General features: G+C 39.9%; 1 protein-coding gene across 1 annotated transcript in view; it reads right to left on the bottom strand.

Annotated features, from left to right (window-relative positions):
• Positions 1-920: 920 nt before the first annotated feature.
• The window catches only part of fam204a (family with sequence similarity 204 member A), a 36110-nt gene continuing 19756 nt past the window's right edge, over positions 921-17274 (bottom strand). Inside the window, exons 6-7 of the mRNA XM_023970252.2 lie at positions 1723-1832; positions 921-1273 (exon numbers count right to left, since the gene is read on the bottom strand). Coding sequence (XP_023826020.1) covers positions 1222-1273; positions 1723-1832 — 162 coding nt within the window. The 3' untranslated portion in view covers positions 921-1221. The remainder of the gene's footprint in view (positions 1274-1722; positions 1833-17274) is intronic.

Raw genomic sequence — 17274 nt, 5'->3', positions numbered from 1 at the left:
TCTTTGCTATGAAGCTATTTGTGTTTCTTTTAGACAATTTTTGATGAAAAATAATCACAGTAAGGTACTTAATTGTTACTCAGAAATGAAAAACAGCTGGTTCTCTTGTCTGTGGAATTCATTGTAGTTCTCAGCTTTTTCAGATGTTGAAACTTTTTAAGCTGCTTCGGTCAAGTAAACTTTTTATGCTGATGTTCTGCCCATGTAGTCTTGCAGTGAGTGACTGATTCAGCAAGACTACGAGAATAGGATACAGCATTTGGGAGTGGGTGCACAAATGGGTGAAGAGCAAACAACTGAGGTGGATAAATCCAGATTGCCTTGGAGCAAAGCAATCATTTTGCATTGTTAACAAAATAATGTAAGGTTATGAATAACGGCAATTAACAGACTTGCTATTTTTCCCGCATGAAATCTGAAATGACAATAACAATTATCGCAATCGGCAMGGGGGGGGGGGGGGGGGGCATTTGGGTTGGACCAGTTGGGAGAGGTCATTGCAGATCAAAATATGATCAAGGTGCAAAGAAACTATAAAAGACTGGCATCAAATCTACTGGGTACAACAACATTGTTAATCATCGCTCAGACTCTTCACAGCCATAGAGTAGGCTTCTCAGAAATACCCTGTGCTTCTTGTTTAAGCCGAGGAACAATGGCATCTTTCTCAGCATGGGTGAAGGCCAACACCAAAGCCTCCGTTTCATGTCTCATACCCTCTCTGTTGACACAATTTACAGTTTATGACTGCTCAGAACAGTTTACAGCAGCCAAATTTCATTTTGCACTGGCAAATCCTATCGCACATTATCCTGTACATTGCATTAGGACCCTAATCTCTTCTTTCTCTACCTCCTCAGAAGAAAAGAGCGCCTTCATGATTAACCCACTTTACAGCAATAAATAAACGCATCATCCAGTAATGTACACCAGATTTAATTGGAAGGAAAAAGGCCCAGAAATGCTCAAATCACAGGAATGGAAAATAGCACACACAGCAGCCACCATGGAGTGCTCAGAGAATTCATTTGAACATTCCATAATTCTCATCTTATACGGGCTTTGTTTTTTTATTGTTATTGTTTTGTACAGTATCCTGACATTTCCTCTCAAAATTGTACTGGTACAAACATCTTTTCGAACAAACTTTATTAAATTAACGGAGAAATTACACAAATCTTTACAAACATTTTTTACTTTTATTTCTCTTCTGGGTTTATGTCACATATATCCCATGTTGCTTTTGGTTTCCCATCTTTGCTTGGCTTCAAACCTGAAACAATAATGAAATACTGATTTAGCAAAAACCTATTTTGAGTACTTGGAATAAAAATCCTGCTAAATGTATTCTCTTTTACAGAAAAGAAAACAATTAATTTCTGTATGAAATATACATATTTCCAAGTTCTTGAGAGCTTGAAATGACAGTAAGTTGAGTGTAGTTCTTAAACATTGGCATAACACATTTTACACATATTCTAACCATGACATCCACTGTGACAGTTCAAAATGGTGTCTATCTAATTTTACGAGACGGCTACAGAACACGCTTTCTCTGTATAGGCGAAACTTAGCATGTACGCATACCTGTGCATGAAATAAGTGGGAAATAAGCTGGCAAGCTAGGCAAATATGCATAATAAAATGTATGTCACTAACAAACTGTGATGTAATGTAAATTAAGGCGATAATTGTGGGGAGGAGAGCAAAAAGACAACACACCCCCAAGCGATTTGCGTCTTCCTTTTCTGGGCTGCCCGAGAAGCCTCCGCTTCCTGTTTGCTTTGCACAAAGTCACGGCAATCGGCGGCTTGAGCGATTTTCACGGCCAGCTATTGAGAGGGAGACAAAGACAAGGCCCATTAGAGGATGTAAATCAGTCTCTCTGGCAAGCAGAGCTCTTCCAACTGATGTGTCAGGGTGGCTTCCCATGAGTGCCTCCGGTCCCCGTTTTGTCTCACCCCGACCATGATGCAATGACAGTCATGATGGCATAAAGATCCCTGGGTTGGTGAAGAAGAAAATCAAACATGGTACATACACACAGACAACTGCTTAACAGTAATAAGACAGTCAACCCTTTACCACGAACGTGCAAAAATAAATGTCATGACCTTTCCTAAATGGTTTGAATGTACACTAAAGGAGACCGAAAAGTTAAAAGGAATGACTGTGACTGCAAGTGGCAAACACATTTTGTTCAAATCCCAGGGAGGAAGTGCATGTATTGTAGAGCAGAATAATCCCAATAACCCCAGCACGAGAAACAAAAGGAAAAATCCTGTCACTCCCGAGATAGGTTTATTATTCGACCGAATGAAAAGTTTGATAAACACTTGGAACAAATTACCCTTTCTAAAAATGCAGAGTACAATCAGGGGAAAGAGAAAAAAAGTCTTAAGGTAATGAAGAAATGTGCCGCCATTTCTTAACTGGAAGAAAAAAAACCTGCTGGTGATTTTTTTCCTTTCAATTATAATTAAGTGGGATAAACTTTATTAGAAAGACTAAAACTAAAATATCTCCTAATGCATGCTGGGATTAAGCAGGTCAGAGCGAGCAGCCAGGACAAATGTAACTCTAAAGGCTTTTTATCACCATATTTCAGGAACCAAGGGTGTAAAATGTTCTAATTTGGGATACATTAAAAGCCATAAAGGTCTTTCAAAAAGATTAATGGTACTTTGCTTGGATTTAAGATAAGGGCTTCAGCTGGCTGCAAGTACTGGGCTCTGGCTGGGCCCTCGAGGCATTAATCTATACAGTCACTTGGAAGATTTGTAAAAGCGTCTGCATAACCTGAAGCTAACATACTATGACAGTTTTCTAATTCCTTGCCATTTTTTATAGGTTTTATAGCCAATAAATTATGTTTTCTAGTCAGAATGCAGGAGAAAGGGAAAGTTACAATGGGTGTTCATTCTCATGTCGGGAGTAGATTTGCCAGCAGATAATTCTCATCAGGGCGTTTTGAGCACCATGTTTAAGTGGTGTAAGTACTAAATGCATTTGCGTGGCTGTGGCACACGCTGGGATTGTACATCTGAAGGTTTATTAAATTATTGACAAATCTCAGAAAGGCTCCTGTGTTCACACATTTTCCAAAAATAAAGTAAATTGGGTAAAAGGCATAGTTTTGAGAGAAAATAAATTGAAATAGGGAGGATCCTAAATGTCTCCTTTTGAATTTTACACCCAGAGATGTATATTCTTTACAACACAAGGATTACCCACATTAACCTGCTCTCCTGTGTGGATCATTTGAAATGCAAAGGTCTAGAAACCACGCCTTCCTAAACATTCTTCCAAAACCAAAATTAAAACCCCTCACATTCCCCCCTATTCTCTTTCAAATGAAGCCACGGAGCGGTTACTATATTTAAAGCGTTAAAGGTCTTTAATTTTTTTTTATCAGTTCAGTCTACAATCCCTGATTGTCTTTACTGGGGCTCAACATTAATGTCAACCAAGTTACCTAGGCGACAGAACAGATCAAAGAGACAAAAAAAGCCCTCAAATGTCTGATTAATCAAGCCTGCAAACAGCTTATTTKTTTTAGCCTGCATGCAAGTATGAAAATGAGATTCCGAGAGCAGTACATTGTGCAGATTTGTTCATTCTTATCTGAACAAAGCCAGCGGCAGCTTATTTCATGGATCACTGGCACTGTCAGCGCTGTGGCGCCGAGCAGGTGACGGCTCCTCTTTCTGTGGCGAGAACAAAATTAGCAAAAAGTCGGCACAAATTAGCCTCTCATATTTTCTGTAATATGACATTATTTTTCATTTACTTTTTTGATCCACTTTTCAGGATTTTTTCTCCCCCTCCCCTTGTGTGTGTCTTAGTGCCAAATCCTTTCAAACCACAAGCCAGCAGAAATGAAAACATTTGCTGCCAGAATAAAAACACAAAGCTAGAAAAGAAATGGGCCTATTCGACACAAAAACCTCATGTGTTCTTTGTTTAAGGCAGTCATACAAGCCTATTCCATGTTTCCGTAAGACCAATGTTAAAATGAAGATTTAGTGTCCGATACCTTCAATTTTTTTCTCCCAAAACCATTTTCTTTTCTTTCAATTCCGTCCTGAGCACAGCCTCTGTTTAACACAAGGTTTATTCAAAGGATTAATACTGTGACCTTTGGAAGGTTTTGCGAATTTTTGCTGCATTATACTGCCACTGCTGCAGTAGCTTAGAACCACTAGGAAAGTTAAATCAATAGTACCACTTTCTGTTGTCACTCATGTTTGGGTTGTCATAGAGATTCAAGTGAACTCCCAAATATGTGGCCTCGCTATACTATATATCACTTCAGCACAGGCCATGTTAAAGATAAGGCCGTGATAAGGCATGTCCATTGTATTGACACAATATAGTATTGAGATAATGCAAGTTATCGATCATAGTCCACTTTGAGCTGACTTCTATGCTGCTGCACAGCCTACTGCATAGACAGCATGGATGTGGCTTCTGTCAGTGACACAAATGGAACCCCTTCCAAAGTATGCAAGACATTGGGGATCACGCAGGTATTTCAACCAGTTTACCAACATGAGTTTCGTCCTCACAATGATTTACTGACAACTGTGCAATTCTCAGAATCCTTGGATATTCCAAGATACACATTACAAACAACAGCAGCTTCAAAAGACAATGGTGGGGAGAGAAGATTCAACTTAACGCAAATGCTTCTCTATATTAATAAAGTGTTCAGGCTGGTATTAACAATATGAAATAAATGATGGCTTTAAGGAAGAAATGGCCTTAAACCCATTCATAAAATGTGGTATCCAGGGAAGCCTCTTCCAATTAAAACATGTGAGAGGTGGATTAACAGGGGCTAGGTGGCTTTGCCTCGCTAAATCACCACCCCGAGCTGCTCCGCTGCATTTGACGTGTAAACGATTAATGANAATACTGTGACCTTTTGAAGGTTTGCAGGCAGAATATTCATGGTGCATTATACCGCTGCAGCAGCAGCAGCACCTTAGGACCACTAGGAGGGTTAAGACAATAGTACCGCTTTCTGTTGTCACTCATGTTTGGCTCATCGTAGACATTCAAGTGGACCTCCAAATATGGTGCCTTGTTATATTACATGTCACTTCAGCACAGACCATGTTAAAGATAAGGCTGRGATAAGACATGTCCATTGTATGGACACAAAATAGTACTGAGTAACACGAGCTATTGTCATAGTCCCCCCCCCCCTTGAGCTGACGTGTATGCTACAGCATAGCCTACTTCATGGACAGCATGGATGTGTCTTCTATCAGTGACATCCCTTCCAAAAGAATCAAGACATTGGGGATCATGCCGGTAGTGCTACCAGTTTACCAACACGACTGCATAAAGTCTTCAGAATGCGTCGTTGTCAGTAACTTCTGGATCCCTGGATATCCCAAGGTACACATTACAAACAACAGCAGCTTCAAAAGACAATGGGTAGGGGAGAGACGATTCAACTTGAAAACGTGAACGCTTTTCTATATGGATAAAATGTTCAAGCTGGTATTAAGAATATGAAATAAATGATGGCTTTAAGGGAGAAATGGCCTTAAACCCATTCATAAATGTCCTATCCAGGGAAGCCTCTTCCAATTAAAACGTGTGAGAGGTGGATTAACAGGGGCTAGGTGGCTTTGCCTCGCTAAATCACCACCCCGAGCTGCTCCGCTGCATTTGACGTGTAAACGATTAATGACCAGCCTAATTCCCTTATCACACTACCTTAATGCCTAAATAATGTGGCCTTAGTCAACTTTGGGAAGCAGGGCTATAGAAGAATGGAATGAATATCAGATTAGCAGCTCATATGTCATTTCAATCTAATTTCGAAGAATCGAGGTAGGGAGGAAAAAAGGAAAAATGGATTTCTAGTCTGAAAAGTCAGATTGTTTTACCTCAAATTGATCTTGTTTATGCCACGTAAAAGCATTACTGCGACAATGAAGCACAAAGCAGTTTGTCCACTAAATTGCTTTGATGTCATTCAATCTATTTCCAATTATTGGTTGTCCTATCTGTGCAGGTTAAACAAAGAAATGCCTATGCTGATAAGAAGAATTAGGTCTAGTTCAACCCCCCGAAAAAGCCAGGGAGGAAACATGAAAGTTAATATTCTGTGTATCTGTGGAAAATATAACATTTGTGATCAAAGAGATAATGGATAACCGAAAGTCTTGACAATGATTTGAGTGACGTCTTGCTCAAATGGAATGCCTAGGCCTAAAGCTTCGCCTCTGCGAGTGTTATATTATGCTGACGTGCTCTTATTTCACTGTGAGCCCAATGGTGTGTAGGGCCACGCAATAGAATGTAGCTAGAAGCTACCTTAACCCAACACCTAGCTACGYTACACCATCAAGAGGCTCAGAGTTTTTCCTCTCTCTGCATAACAGCTACAAAGGGTTGGGATGACAATCCCATGACCCAAGTCTGAGACCAGGTCAAGGCAACACATGAATTTGTGAATTGGTGTCAGAAGTGTGACGGCGCTACCGTGAGACCATCGAAAGTGTGCCCAGGCATTAGGAACTTGAGATGGAGAAGGAGAGGGTAAAAGAAGGGTAAGTGTAGCAACTTTAACCCCAACACCTATTAACTTCGTCAAGAGGTTTGGATCCCTTGGTAAGCTACGGTGTTGGCCGCTGGAACCGGTTGAGTCCTGGACGGGGGTGAAACTTGGTCAATAGGAATGTAACGATTCACCGATACGCATCGGTCCCCGGTTCAAATGTTTACGATATGAGTGCATCATTTATTTAGTTATTTAACCTTTATTTAACTAGGCAAGTCAGTTAAGAACAAATTCTTATTTACAATGACGGCCTACCAAAAGGCAAAAGACCTCCTGCGGGGACGGGGGCTGGGATTAAAAATATGAATAAATTAAATAAAAATATAGGACAAAACACACATCACGACAACACAACAGAGAGACCTAAGACAACAACATAGCATGGCAGCAACACAACATGACAACATGGTAGTAGCACAAAACAGGGTACAGACATCATTGGGCACAGACAACAGGGCAAGAAGGTAGAGACAACAATACATCAAGCAAAGCAGCCATGTTTGTGAAATGGCTTGCACAATATTAGGCTTTATTAGTGGAGTCACAGCCAATGTAATTTGCTAGGTAATTTTTTTAATCAAATGCGCTGTTGAAAAATATGTTTTACCAGAAAGAAATGGCCTAAGCTACCGCTGGAGACACAACTCTCATCTGGCTATAGGTAGGATACATGCTGATCGGGGTCTAGCCTATATCCGTTTTATTTTGATTGTTCAGGTTCACCATCAGTAATAGTTTTGCTTGAAATAATCAGTATATATGGTAATATTTTTGATATAAAGGGTAATCATTTCATAATAAGGACAACAAACACTTTTGCTACCCGCACTGCATGGTCGAAAAGCGGGAGAAGAAGAGTCCATCAAAACTTACAAACTGTCTAAACCACTTGATTATGAAATGGGGCGAAATTCAAAGTTGTGCTATACACTCAGGTCATTTTATTAGGTACACCCATCTAGTACCGGTTCGGATCCCCCCTTTGCCTCCAAAACAGCTTGAATTCCTAGGGGCATGGAAACATTCCTCAATTGGTATCAATGGACCTAAGGTGTTCCAGGAAAACAATCCCCACACCAACACACCACCAGCCTGTACCATTGACACCAGGAAGGATGGGGCCATGGACTCATGCTGCATACGCCAAATCCTGACTCTGCATGACGCAATGTCGGGACCAGGCAATGTTCTTCCACTCCTCAATTGTCCAGTCTTGGTGATCTCGGTGCCCACTGAAGCCACTTCTTCTTGTTTTTAGCTAATAGAAATGGACCCCGAGGTGGTCGTCTGCTACAATAGCCCATCCGTGACAAGAACCGACAAGTTGTTGGTTCCCGAGATGCCGTTCTGCACACCACTGTTTTCAAGTAATCCTTGACCTAGAGTGGAAATTCTCGTTACGGTTCCAGCTCGAAGACTYACGCAGTCTGCTAATACATATTCAGGACTTGGGGGTGGGAACATTTGAGTGATTTCCACATGTAGCAGCGAAATAACAAATAGGGCACTGACTGACCGCTCCGAGTGTAACTAGCTAGCATGCTAACCTTAGCTAGCTAATGAAAGTTTATYTGAAGGCATTTCAGTTAAGAAAATAATTATTTCAGGAAAATAAATACACGTCAAGAGATGAGTCTCAGCTAAACCGTGCCTAAACGAGCTATTGACATGTTTTCGGGTTGATGTTTGTCTGACTCTTGCCATTTGATAACTCCAGTGAAACGGTGTCGGATTCCAGACGTCATTCCTATTTGGAAACGCACACAGACATAATCAAATAGCTACATTCWTTGTTCTCTCTGTTATCATGTCAGCAAGCTAGCTAGCTATATCAATGCATTATCTAAATTGCGACTGCAAATCCGCAATAGAAAGAATATAAGCGSCGGTAATATGGATAGCCTAACTATTGAACGTTTTGGAGGGTGCATTGAAGCCATGGGCGAGTTTGTTTTGTATGGCCAGGTGCTCCGGGTGGGTTGAGATCACTCTTTAGSATCAATGAAATGGTAGAAAATAGGCAAACACTGCACACCTGGCCATGCAAAATGAATTGGCCTAAAACATTATTGCTCAAAACCATTCATCTTGTGGCGACGGGGGGAGCGGGGTTCTAAAATGCAATCATATGACACAATGACTTTTATAAAATTGTCATTTTTTTTTATGCAGACTGGCAAAAAAAATATTTAAATTCAACAAATGACCCAATGGATTACGATAATTTGCTGGTAAAAAAGGGGAGGTGCGAAAACATTAGTTTGGACAACATATTTTTATTTGCTTCATGGCAAGGCGGCCAAGTGCAGTGTCGTCACTAGTTAACACATCGAGTTAACTACATTTTCTCTACCTAAAATCAGATTTGAAACCTAACTCTCACTATAACCCTAACTGCACTGCTAACCTTTGCCTAACCCTAAATTTAGACCAAAAAGCTCATTTTTGTTTTCATGAATTTGTKCAATATAGCCAATTTTGACTTTGTGGCTGTTTTATCTAGTGGAAACCCAAGTGTAGGCTATGGAGCAAAGCTGTTTGGCTCTCAGACAACTCGCAAACAGGAAGAACTTATCAGCAGGTGTTTCTGACTAATAAACATTTCCATGTTGCATGGTGGTCAACGTTTAAATAAAACACAGGCCTGAAAAGAAATGTAGGCAAAAAAWWATTTGCACGTCATCTCATAGGAAAAMACAAGTAAGACTTCAAGCCGAAATATATCATACTTTGACAAAGATGACTTATTGTGCATTTGAAAGTATTCAGACCACTCAACTTTTTCCACATTTTGTTAAGTTACAGCCTTATTCAAAAATGTATTAAATAGTTTTTTCCCTCATCAATCTGCACACAATACCCCATAATGACAAAGCAAAAACAGGTTTGTAGAAATTCCCACATTTATAAAAATAAATAAAACTGAAATATCACATTTACATAAGAATTCAGACCCTTAACTCAGTACTTTGTTGAAGCACATTTGGCAGCGATTACAGCCTCAAGTATTCTTGGGTATGACGCTACAAGCTTGGCACACCTGTATTTGGGGAGTTTCTCCCATTATTCTCTGCAGATCATCTCAAGCTCTGTCAGGTTGGATGGGGAGTGTCGCTGCACAGCTATTTTCAGGTCTGTCCAGAGATGTTCGATCGGGTTCAAGTCTGGGCTCTGGCTTGGCCACTCAAGGACATTGAGACTTATCCCGAAGCCACTCATGCGTTGTCTTGGCTGTGTGCTTAGGGTTTTTCTCCTGTTGGAAAGTGAACCTTCACCCCAGTCTGAGGTCCTGAGCGCTCTGGAGCAGGTTTTCATCAAGGATCTCAGCACTTTACTCCGTTCATCTTTCCCTCGATACTGACTTGTCTCCCAGTCCCTGCCGCTGAAAAACATCCCCACAGCATGATGCTGCCACCACCACGCGTCACCGTAGGGATGGTGCCAGGTTTCCTCCAGACGTGACGCTTGGCATTCAGGCCAAAGAGTTCYATCTTTTTTTTWTTTTTAGGTCTTTAGGTGCCTTTTGGCATACTCCAAGCCGGGTATCAATTTATTTTATTTTACTAGGCAATTATTTTTTCATGATTGCCATTTWATTGCCAGTCTATCATTAATTAATTAAACTGTTCTTCTAATTAGCTTATAAAACTGTTGATCGTACATTATTGTAAGTGTAAGTTCAAAGCTTGCTAATAAGCCTTCCCTACTCAGAAGAGGCAAGATAATGGAATATGTACAAAGCGGGCAAACTTTCAGACTCTTTTTCAGTCCCTAAAGATGACAGTATCTAGCATCAGATTATTAGGGCACAGAAAAATCGAGACATGCGTTATACCACTGGCTGTTCGGCAGCATCTTCCCAGGAGTGGCTCTCGTTTTGCATGTCATGTAATGCTGTTTGTCAAATTGGCAGCAAGATTACATAAACCTCTTACACGACTGCCCCCTGAACGACAATAATGATCATCTTTATTGAGAGAATATGACTCAGGAAATCCTTTTACTGAGGAGTGGCTTCTGTCTGGCCACTCTACCATAAAGGTCTGATTGGTGAAGTGCTGCAGAGATGGTTGTTCTTCTGGAAGGTTCTCCCATCTCCACAGAGGAACTCTGGCGCTCTGTCAGAGTGACCATCGGGTCCTTGGTCACCTTCCTGACCAAGGCCCTTCTCCCCCGATTGTTCAGTTTGGCCCGGCGACCAGCTCTAAGAAGAGTTCTGGTGGATCCAAACTTCTTCCATTTAAGAATGATGGAGGCCACTGTGTTCTTGGGGACTTTCAATGCTGCATAAATGTTTTGGTACCCTTCCCCAGATCTGTGCCTCGACACAATCCTGTCTCGGAGCACTACGGACAAWTTCTTCGACCTCATGGRTTGGTTTTTGCTCTGACCTTATATAAAACAGGTGTGTGCCTTTCCAAATCATGTCCAATCAATTGAATTTACCACAAGTGGACTCCAATGAAGTTGTAGAAACATCTCAAGGATGATCAATGGAAACAGGATGCACCTGAGCTTGATTTCACACCGAATCGTTTCAAACTAAAACGTATCGTTCCTGCATCGTATCGGAGCCCATGCATCTAGATATGTATCAAATCGTCTCGATAGGAAAAGATGCACATCTCTATTGGTCAATATACAATTTCAGTCAAATGTTTTGTGATGACGAATAGTCTTTATTCTGTAGGTGTAAAAACAATAAGTCCAAGTACATGAAAGCATTACTGGCATTGGTTGTCTGGCGAGACCATTTGACTGCTTATCTAATCAAAGCCATGAGCTGTATATCCTCCCCATATTATTTTCTATTCGAGATGCATTGTCATATTCTCTCAATAAAGAAGGGCAGTCGTGTAAGAGGTTTAMGTAATCTTGCTGCCAATTTGACAAACAGCATTACATGACATGCAAAACGAGAGCCACTCCTGGGAAGATGCTGCCGAACAGCCAGTGGTATAACGCATGTCTCGATTTTTCTGTGCCCTAATAATCTGATGCTAGATACTGTCATCTTTAGGGACTGAAAAAGAGTCTGAAAGTTTGCCCGCTTTGTACATATTCCATTATCTTGCCTCTTCTGAGTAGGGAAGGCTTATTAGCAAGCTTTGAACTCACACTTACAATAATGTACCATCAACAGTTTTATAAGCTAATTAGAAAAACAGTTTAATTAATGACTGACTGGCAATAAAATGGCAATCATGAAAAAAGAAACTGAGGGTGCTAAGCTTCCACTACCACCAATTAAGGCCTAATTACAAACAAATTATATATGTGTTTTGCTGTGGGCTTTAATTTAAAAAATGGCTTTAATTAAAAGAGAAAACATGCTAATTAATTAAACAGCACAAAAAATCTACATTGAAAAGTATGCTTTGTCTATCAAGTAATTAATGAAATACAATAATCCAAATGAGATTCCCAAGCATTTGATAAAAGCTTAGTACCCATTTCAAAATTAATGGGTGAGAATTTAATGTGAGTCATACAGAGATACAATAAAAGTTCATTCTGTGATAAATTGCTTATGGTGCAGGGAAAACGAACAAAGAAAATACTTTCCTTAACTGTTTCTCAGTCGCCCGGGGACCTAGCATGGGTAGAGGAAGAGAGCCTTGTGTTCTGATGTGGGGCGGGGACAGCGGAAATCTGATAACGAGTGTTTTCCACAAAAGCCATGCTCATTACATTTTTTATTACAAACACGTGGCATCTTAGGCGAAGGCACTGAAAAGGGAGAACACACAAATAACATAAATAACATGAAAACACTGTGTTCAGCTCTTTGTCTCGCCTAACAAAGCCCGTTTGTGCCACTTTTGTTTCACAATACTTAAAGCAGTGCTTTCTAAAGGGATGCATGTCAAGGGTGGTTTGGCATTCTTTCGTTTAGCTCTAGTTCCATTGAAATGGTAGAAGTAATGAGGGTTATAATAATCTCAAACCATTTTGAGTGGTATAAGAAGTAGTGATAACCCTATGCAAGTTAGCAACCACCATTTACATGGCTCTAGATCTATATCTCAGACCAACAATGATCTAATGTCAAGTTAATTAAGTTGGTCCTTTACACCATATTTAGATATCCAGAGTTACTGTAAGAATCTGGATTGCCACGAGCCGCACCTGTAGATAATTTGGCTTGGATTCCTGTGTTCAACTATCTATGGTATATGTTTCAGAGTGTCATTTCTCTGGGATCTGTACATTAGTCTACCAGCGGTTAGCCAAGGGGTTATGATGAACCATGCAGGTGTTTTCTTTCCAGAATTGTCATATTCTTCCGCTTCTGGAATTCATGAAAAGGACATGCGCCTCCCCCCATTGTGTCAGACTAGAGAGTTTCTGTTTCGAAGTGGTAATGCTACGCTAATAGCTGTGATCAGTGCTAGGGGGAAACTGGAAGCACTAACATGGTGTGACATTTTTTTGTCTTGTATTATTCTCTCGTACTCTATAAAGTACTGCCGCGGAGTATTTCAAAGGGGAGCTTATTGCTTGGTTTGTACAGGAGAGGGAAATGAGCAAGTGTTGCAGGATGGATGTTCGCTGAAGAGGCAGTGATTTACAATAGGCATTGGATTAAGTAGCGCGTAGCTATTTAACCTACCTACATCTATGGTTGGGGGTAATCTGTTAAACTCTTTACACCACGTGTGTAACGCATTGTGAATGAATCATAGGCATTTATGAACTTGTGCAGGCCGTTATAAGGAGCCACGAGCTGTTATGAGCAGTTGCTGTACTACTGAATTACAGTCTTAACCCGAATACAGCCTTCGTTTCATTTTCAGGAATGCTTTCTGGAATTCATCTTTCAAATAGAGCTGCTGGATCCTATTAACTCTCTTGACAAAAGGGTGTGCGAGTTATATATAGCACTTAATATTATGCTAATTGCGGAAATTAATTACACTATATGTAACCTACAGCTGGGTAAAATAATGTTCAATAATCAAAGGATGGAGTCGCAAGTGCCCTTATTGGAAGACATGCACCACTTAATATACTATATTAATATTAAGAAGTACTTTAGGGACCAGAAGCTATTCCTAGTATTTTGTGACTTCTATGGCGGCCTTTGAGAAACAAGAAAAGAACGGCTCGGCAAAAGATCAACAAACAAACTGCACGTGAGAAAAGAAGAAACACTGCCAATCCTATCTGCAAACAATGGTTTTCTAAAATGTAAAAGGTATTAGGGATGAAAACTGAATGTTTCCTTCAAAACAGTCTCAGTAAGGTACCAGTTAATAGTATGAACAGATACCTCTGAAGGAAAGTGATTGCTTTGTATCACCTTTTTTTTTGGACTTAATACTTAACTTCCAACTTTAAAGAAGAACATAGCTTTAAAAAAAAAAAAGGTGCAAAAAACAAAGAATTGCAGCCTCTGGAGAATATATTTAAATATATACTTTAATGAGAACACAATCTCAAAGCAACCGGACAGATGAAAGCGCATGTATCAGAGAATTTGTAAGGAGCCTTCAAAAAAAAAGAAAAAAAAAAGGTTTTACCAAATTGTTTTCATATTCAGATTAAAAAGAAGAAAGCAAAGGCAACAAAAAAAAACATTAATTGATTGCGCAAGCTCAAAACACGGCAGAAACAAACATTTCCTTTATTGGGAGGAACCTTATGACAGGCTTTCTTTCAATCTTCAGCCATTTCACTGTGGTTCAAAGAGATACGTGCAATGCTGGTAGATTGAGTATGAAAATGCTGTGATACATAGTTGTTCACAGTGTACTAGGTTTTCTTTACAAATAATGCCTTGGGGGACAGACACACCCTCTTGAGTACTTCACAGCTGTCTATTCCTTTTCCGTTCTTTCCGTGTTAAAGACCTATTCCTGCACTAAAAAGCCTGCCATAATGTCTCTCAAGTGTTATGACCGTAAACAAATTAAACATATAAGCCATTACATACAGTATCAAATGAGACTCTTCAATAATAACCTTGAAATTGATTCTGGCCCCAGTTGAGAATATTGACGCTCTAAATGTTTTTCACCCTAGGACTGTCCTGAATCAACGCTTGTGACTCAAACGTCATTGCAATGATGTTGAACTCAAGACAGATTAGACATGTGGGTGTAGAATTCTCCACTTAGATGCACTTTTCTCCAGAGCATGTTTCATACACCACATGCCATTACTTATCAATAATAAGGCCACGTAGCCACCACTTTTAGCCAAAGTGATTTACATTTAGACTTTCGATTCGAATGCAGGAATTTAAGCTGCAACCTAGGTGCTTCCAGCAGCCACTTGAGCCATTTGGAGCAAACTACACTACTCTCAAGTTTATCCACTCTTTAGATACAGTATATTTGGTCCAACATCCACTACTGAGACTGAGCAAAACATCTTTGAAAAGGGACATTGCAGCAGTAACACATAAGTAGGGTTGGGAAACTACCGGTAATTAACAGGTAATCTATGGCAACTTTGGTCATTTATACTTGAATAACTTTAAAAAATATATGTTCATAAATAGTAAAAAAATATATATATCTGTGTCCATATTGTCCATGAGTTTCTAGTGGATAGACCATATGGTTCAAGAGAAAATATCCTAATGAATTAAAAACATCTAGACAACACTGACATTAWTTTTAATTAACTCTGCAACTCTTCCAACTATTGACTTTTTTCACAACTGCCACCAGCTTGGCACCAAAACAACAAAAATATATTTTATGCTGAAAGTCATATTAAACACCAGTGGTATTCATTAAGTTGATGGTTTACATTTAGGATAATTCTGGTAGTTTACTGGTAAAAGTTACCAGTAATATACCCTCCCTTTGCCACCATGAAAAACATCAGTAGGCTTGGGTGGTATACCGTATATGGGGGTATTTGTAAATAGCCACATTTTTCAATACCGTCTAATACATTTCAATTTTTTTAGCTACTTTTTAAGTAAATACCTGCAGTGAACTTGTGCAATATGTTAGGGGACAAAGATCGCGTTCTCCATTTCACCTGTCACATAATTATTTATTATGAAGCTTACCAGTAGTACCCAGTACACGACGACGATAGACTGGATGGAGCCTTGTGAGTCACTCACTGCTGTGCAGCACGCCCAGTTGATCAAGTTCGAGTATGGAATTCACAACTAAAATGTTTGCCAGCTAGATATCTTATAACTATTAAGTGAACTGTCTAAAATGTGCTAAATGCTCTGCAATTGTGCATTTGGTTCGCTAATTTAGTAGCTAGTTCGCTAGATAGCTACGGTTAGCTTTTTCAAAAATCGAGTTTTGCTTGCCYCTAACGCTGAGAATCCCCTCCCGGATCAAGAGTCTTGCTGTGTAATATTAGCTTTGTACGTGCGGCAAACTGTGCGTYGCATGTTTGAGTTACGMGTATAACTTTATGAGCTGGGTTGTCTGTCCTGAAAATAGTTTAGGTCAGAGACTGCATAAAATGTTCATAATGCGATTGTTAGCATTCAATATGGGATTTTACATGTACCTGTGCCGGTATTACCGAATAACCCGGTATGGCACAAGGTCGGTATGAAGGTATGATAATCTGGATACCGCCCAAGCCTACATATCCGTATCCACTTCTGTACAACATAGTTAACATACTACAGTAGAAGTAATGGTGAAACCTCTATCAATGTCCTACTCATTCACGGCACTGTATGCTGCTTTATTTTCACAAGAAGTACGGTGGAATTTGTAGGTCCGTCGTCATCAGCTCTCATTATCATGTAGAAAACATTTCCGTCAGGCTAATAAATGGCCTAAAAAAAAGCAAGTGACACAGAACAATGAACGCAGTCTCTTGTCTCACCAATTCTGTTGTACGTGATAGTTCCTTCTGATACTTTGCCCCCCCAAAACGTCAGTCAATTCACTGTTCTCATCATGAAGTAAACACAGCTACAGAGTGAGCTATGGCTGCCAGACTGCTGTCAAGCCCATCCTTCATGTTCCTGGCAAGCCACAAGGGAGGTGACAGATAGGTCGAAGAACCTCCGCTAAGTCTGCACAAATCCACTAGTGCTCTAAGAGGCTTTCTGGAACTACAGGTGCCACTTTGTCATCAACAAAGCAAGTCATTCAATTTTTCTAATCTTTCCTTTAGCCACTTGCATTATCGTATTTTATGGTCCGTTTTACATTATGCTGGGTACAAGAATCAGCCTTCAACAAACAGTCTGCTTGCATGTAAAATCAAATCCCTTACTGCGCGTGTCCCTCTTCAACACTTTTAATAGGACAACCAGGTTGATGTTTGACAGAGTACGAAAAGCATCACGATTTGCGTGCATGGCCTAACTTTAGTTGAAGTTCAAATGTTCATCTGAACGAAGGTTTAGGTACAGTGCCTTCAGCAAGTATTCACACCCCTTTACTTTTCCCACATGTTGTTGTGTTACAGACTGAATTGAAAACGGATTCAATTTAGATTTTTCCTTTGTCACTGGCCTACACACGATACCCCATAATGTCAACGTGGAATTATGTWTTTCAAAATGTTTACAAATGAATAAAAATTGAAAGTATTCAACCCCTTTGTTATGGCAAGCCTAAATAACTTCAGGAGTAATAATGATAAGTTGCATGAACTCACTCGGTGTGCAATAATAGTGTTTAACAAGATTTTTGAATGACTACCTCATCTATGTACCCAACACATACAGATAATTGTAAGGTCCCAAATTC

The sequence above is a fragment of the Salvelinus sp. IW2-2015 genome, linkage group LG25 (assembly GCF_002910315.2).
Source record: "Salvelinus sp. IW2-2015 linkage group LG25, ASM291031v2, whole genome shotgun sequence".
In the NCBI taxonomy this organism is placed as follows: Eukaryota; Metazoa; Chordata; class Actinopteri; order Salmoniformes; family Salmonidae; genus Salvelinus; species Salvelinus sp. IW2-2015.
Note: the sequence above shows the minus strand (reverse complement) of the source record. Positions and strands in the feature narration are given on the sequence as shown.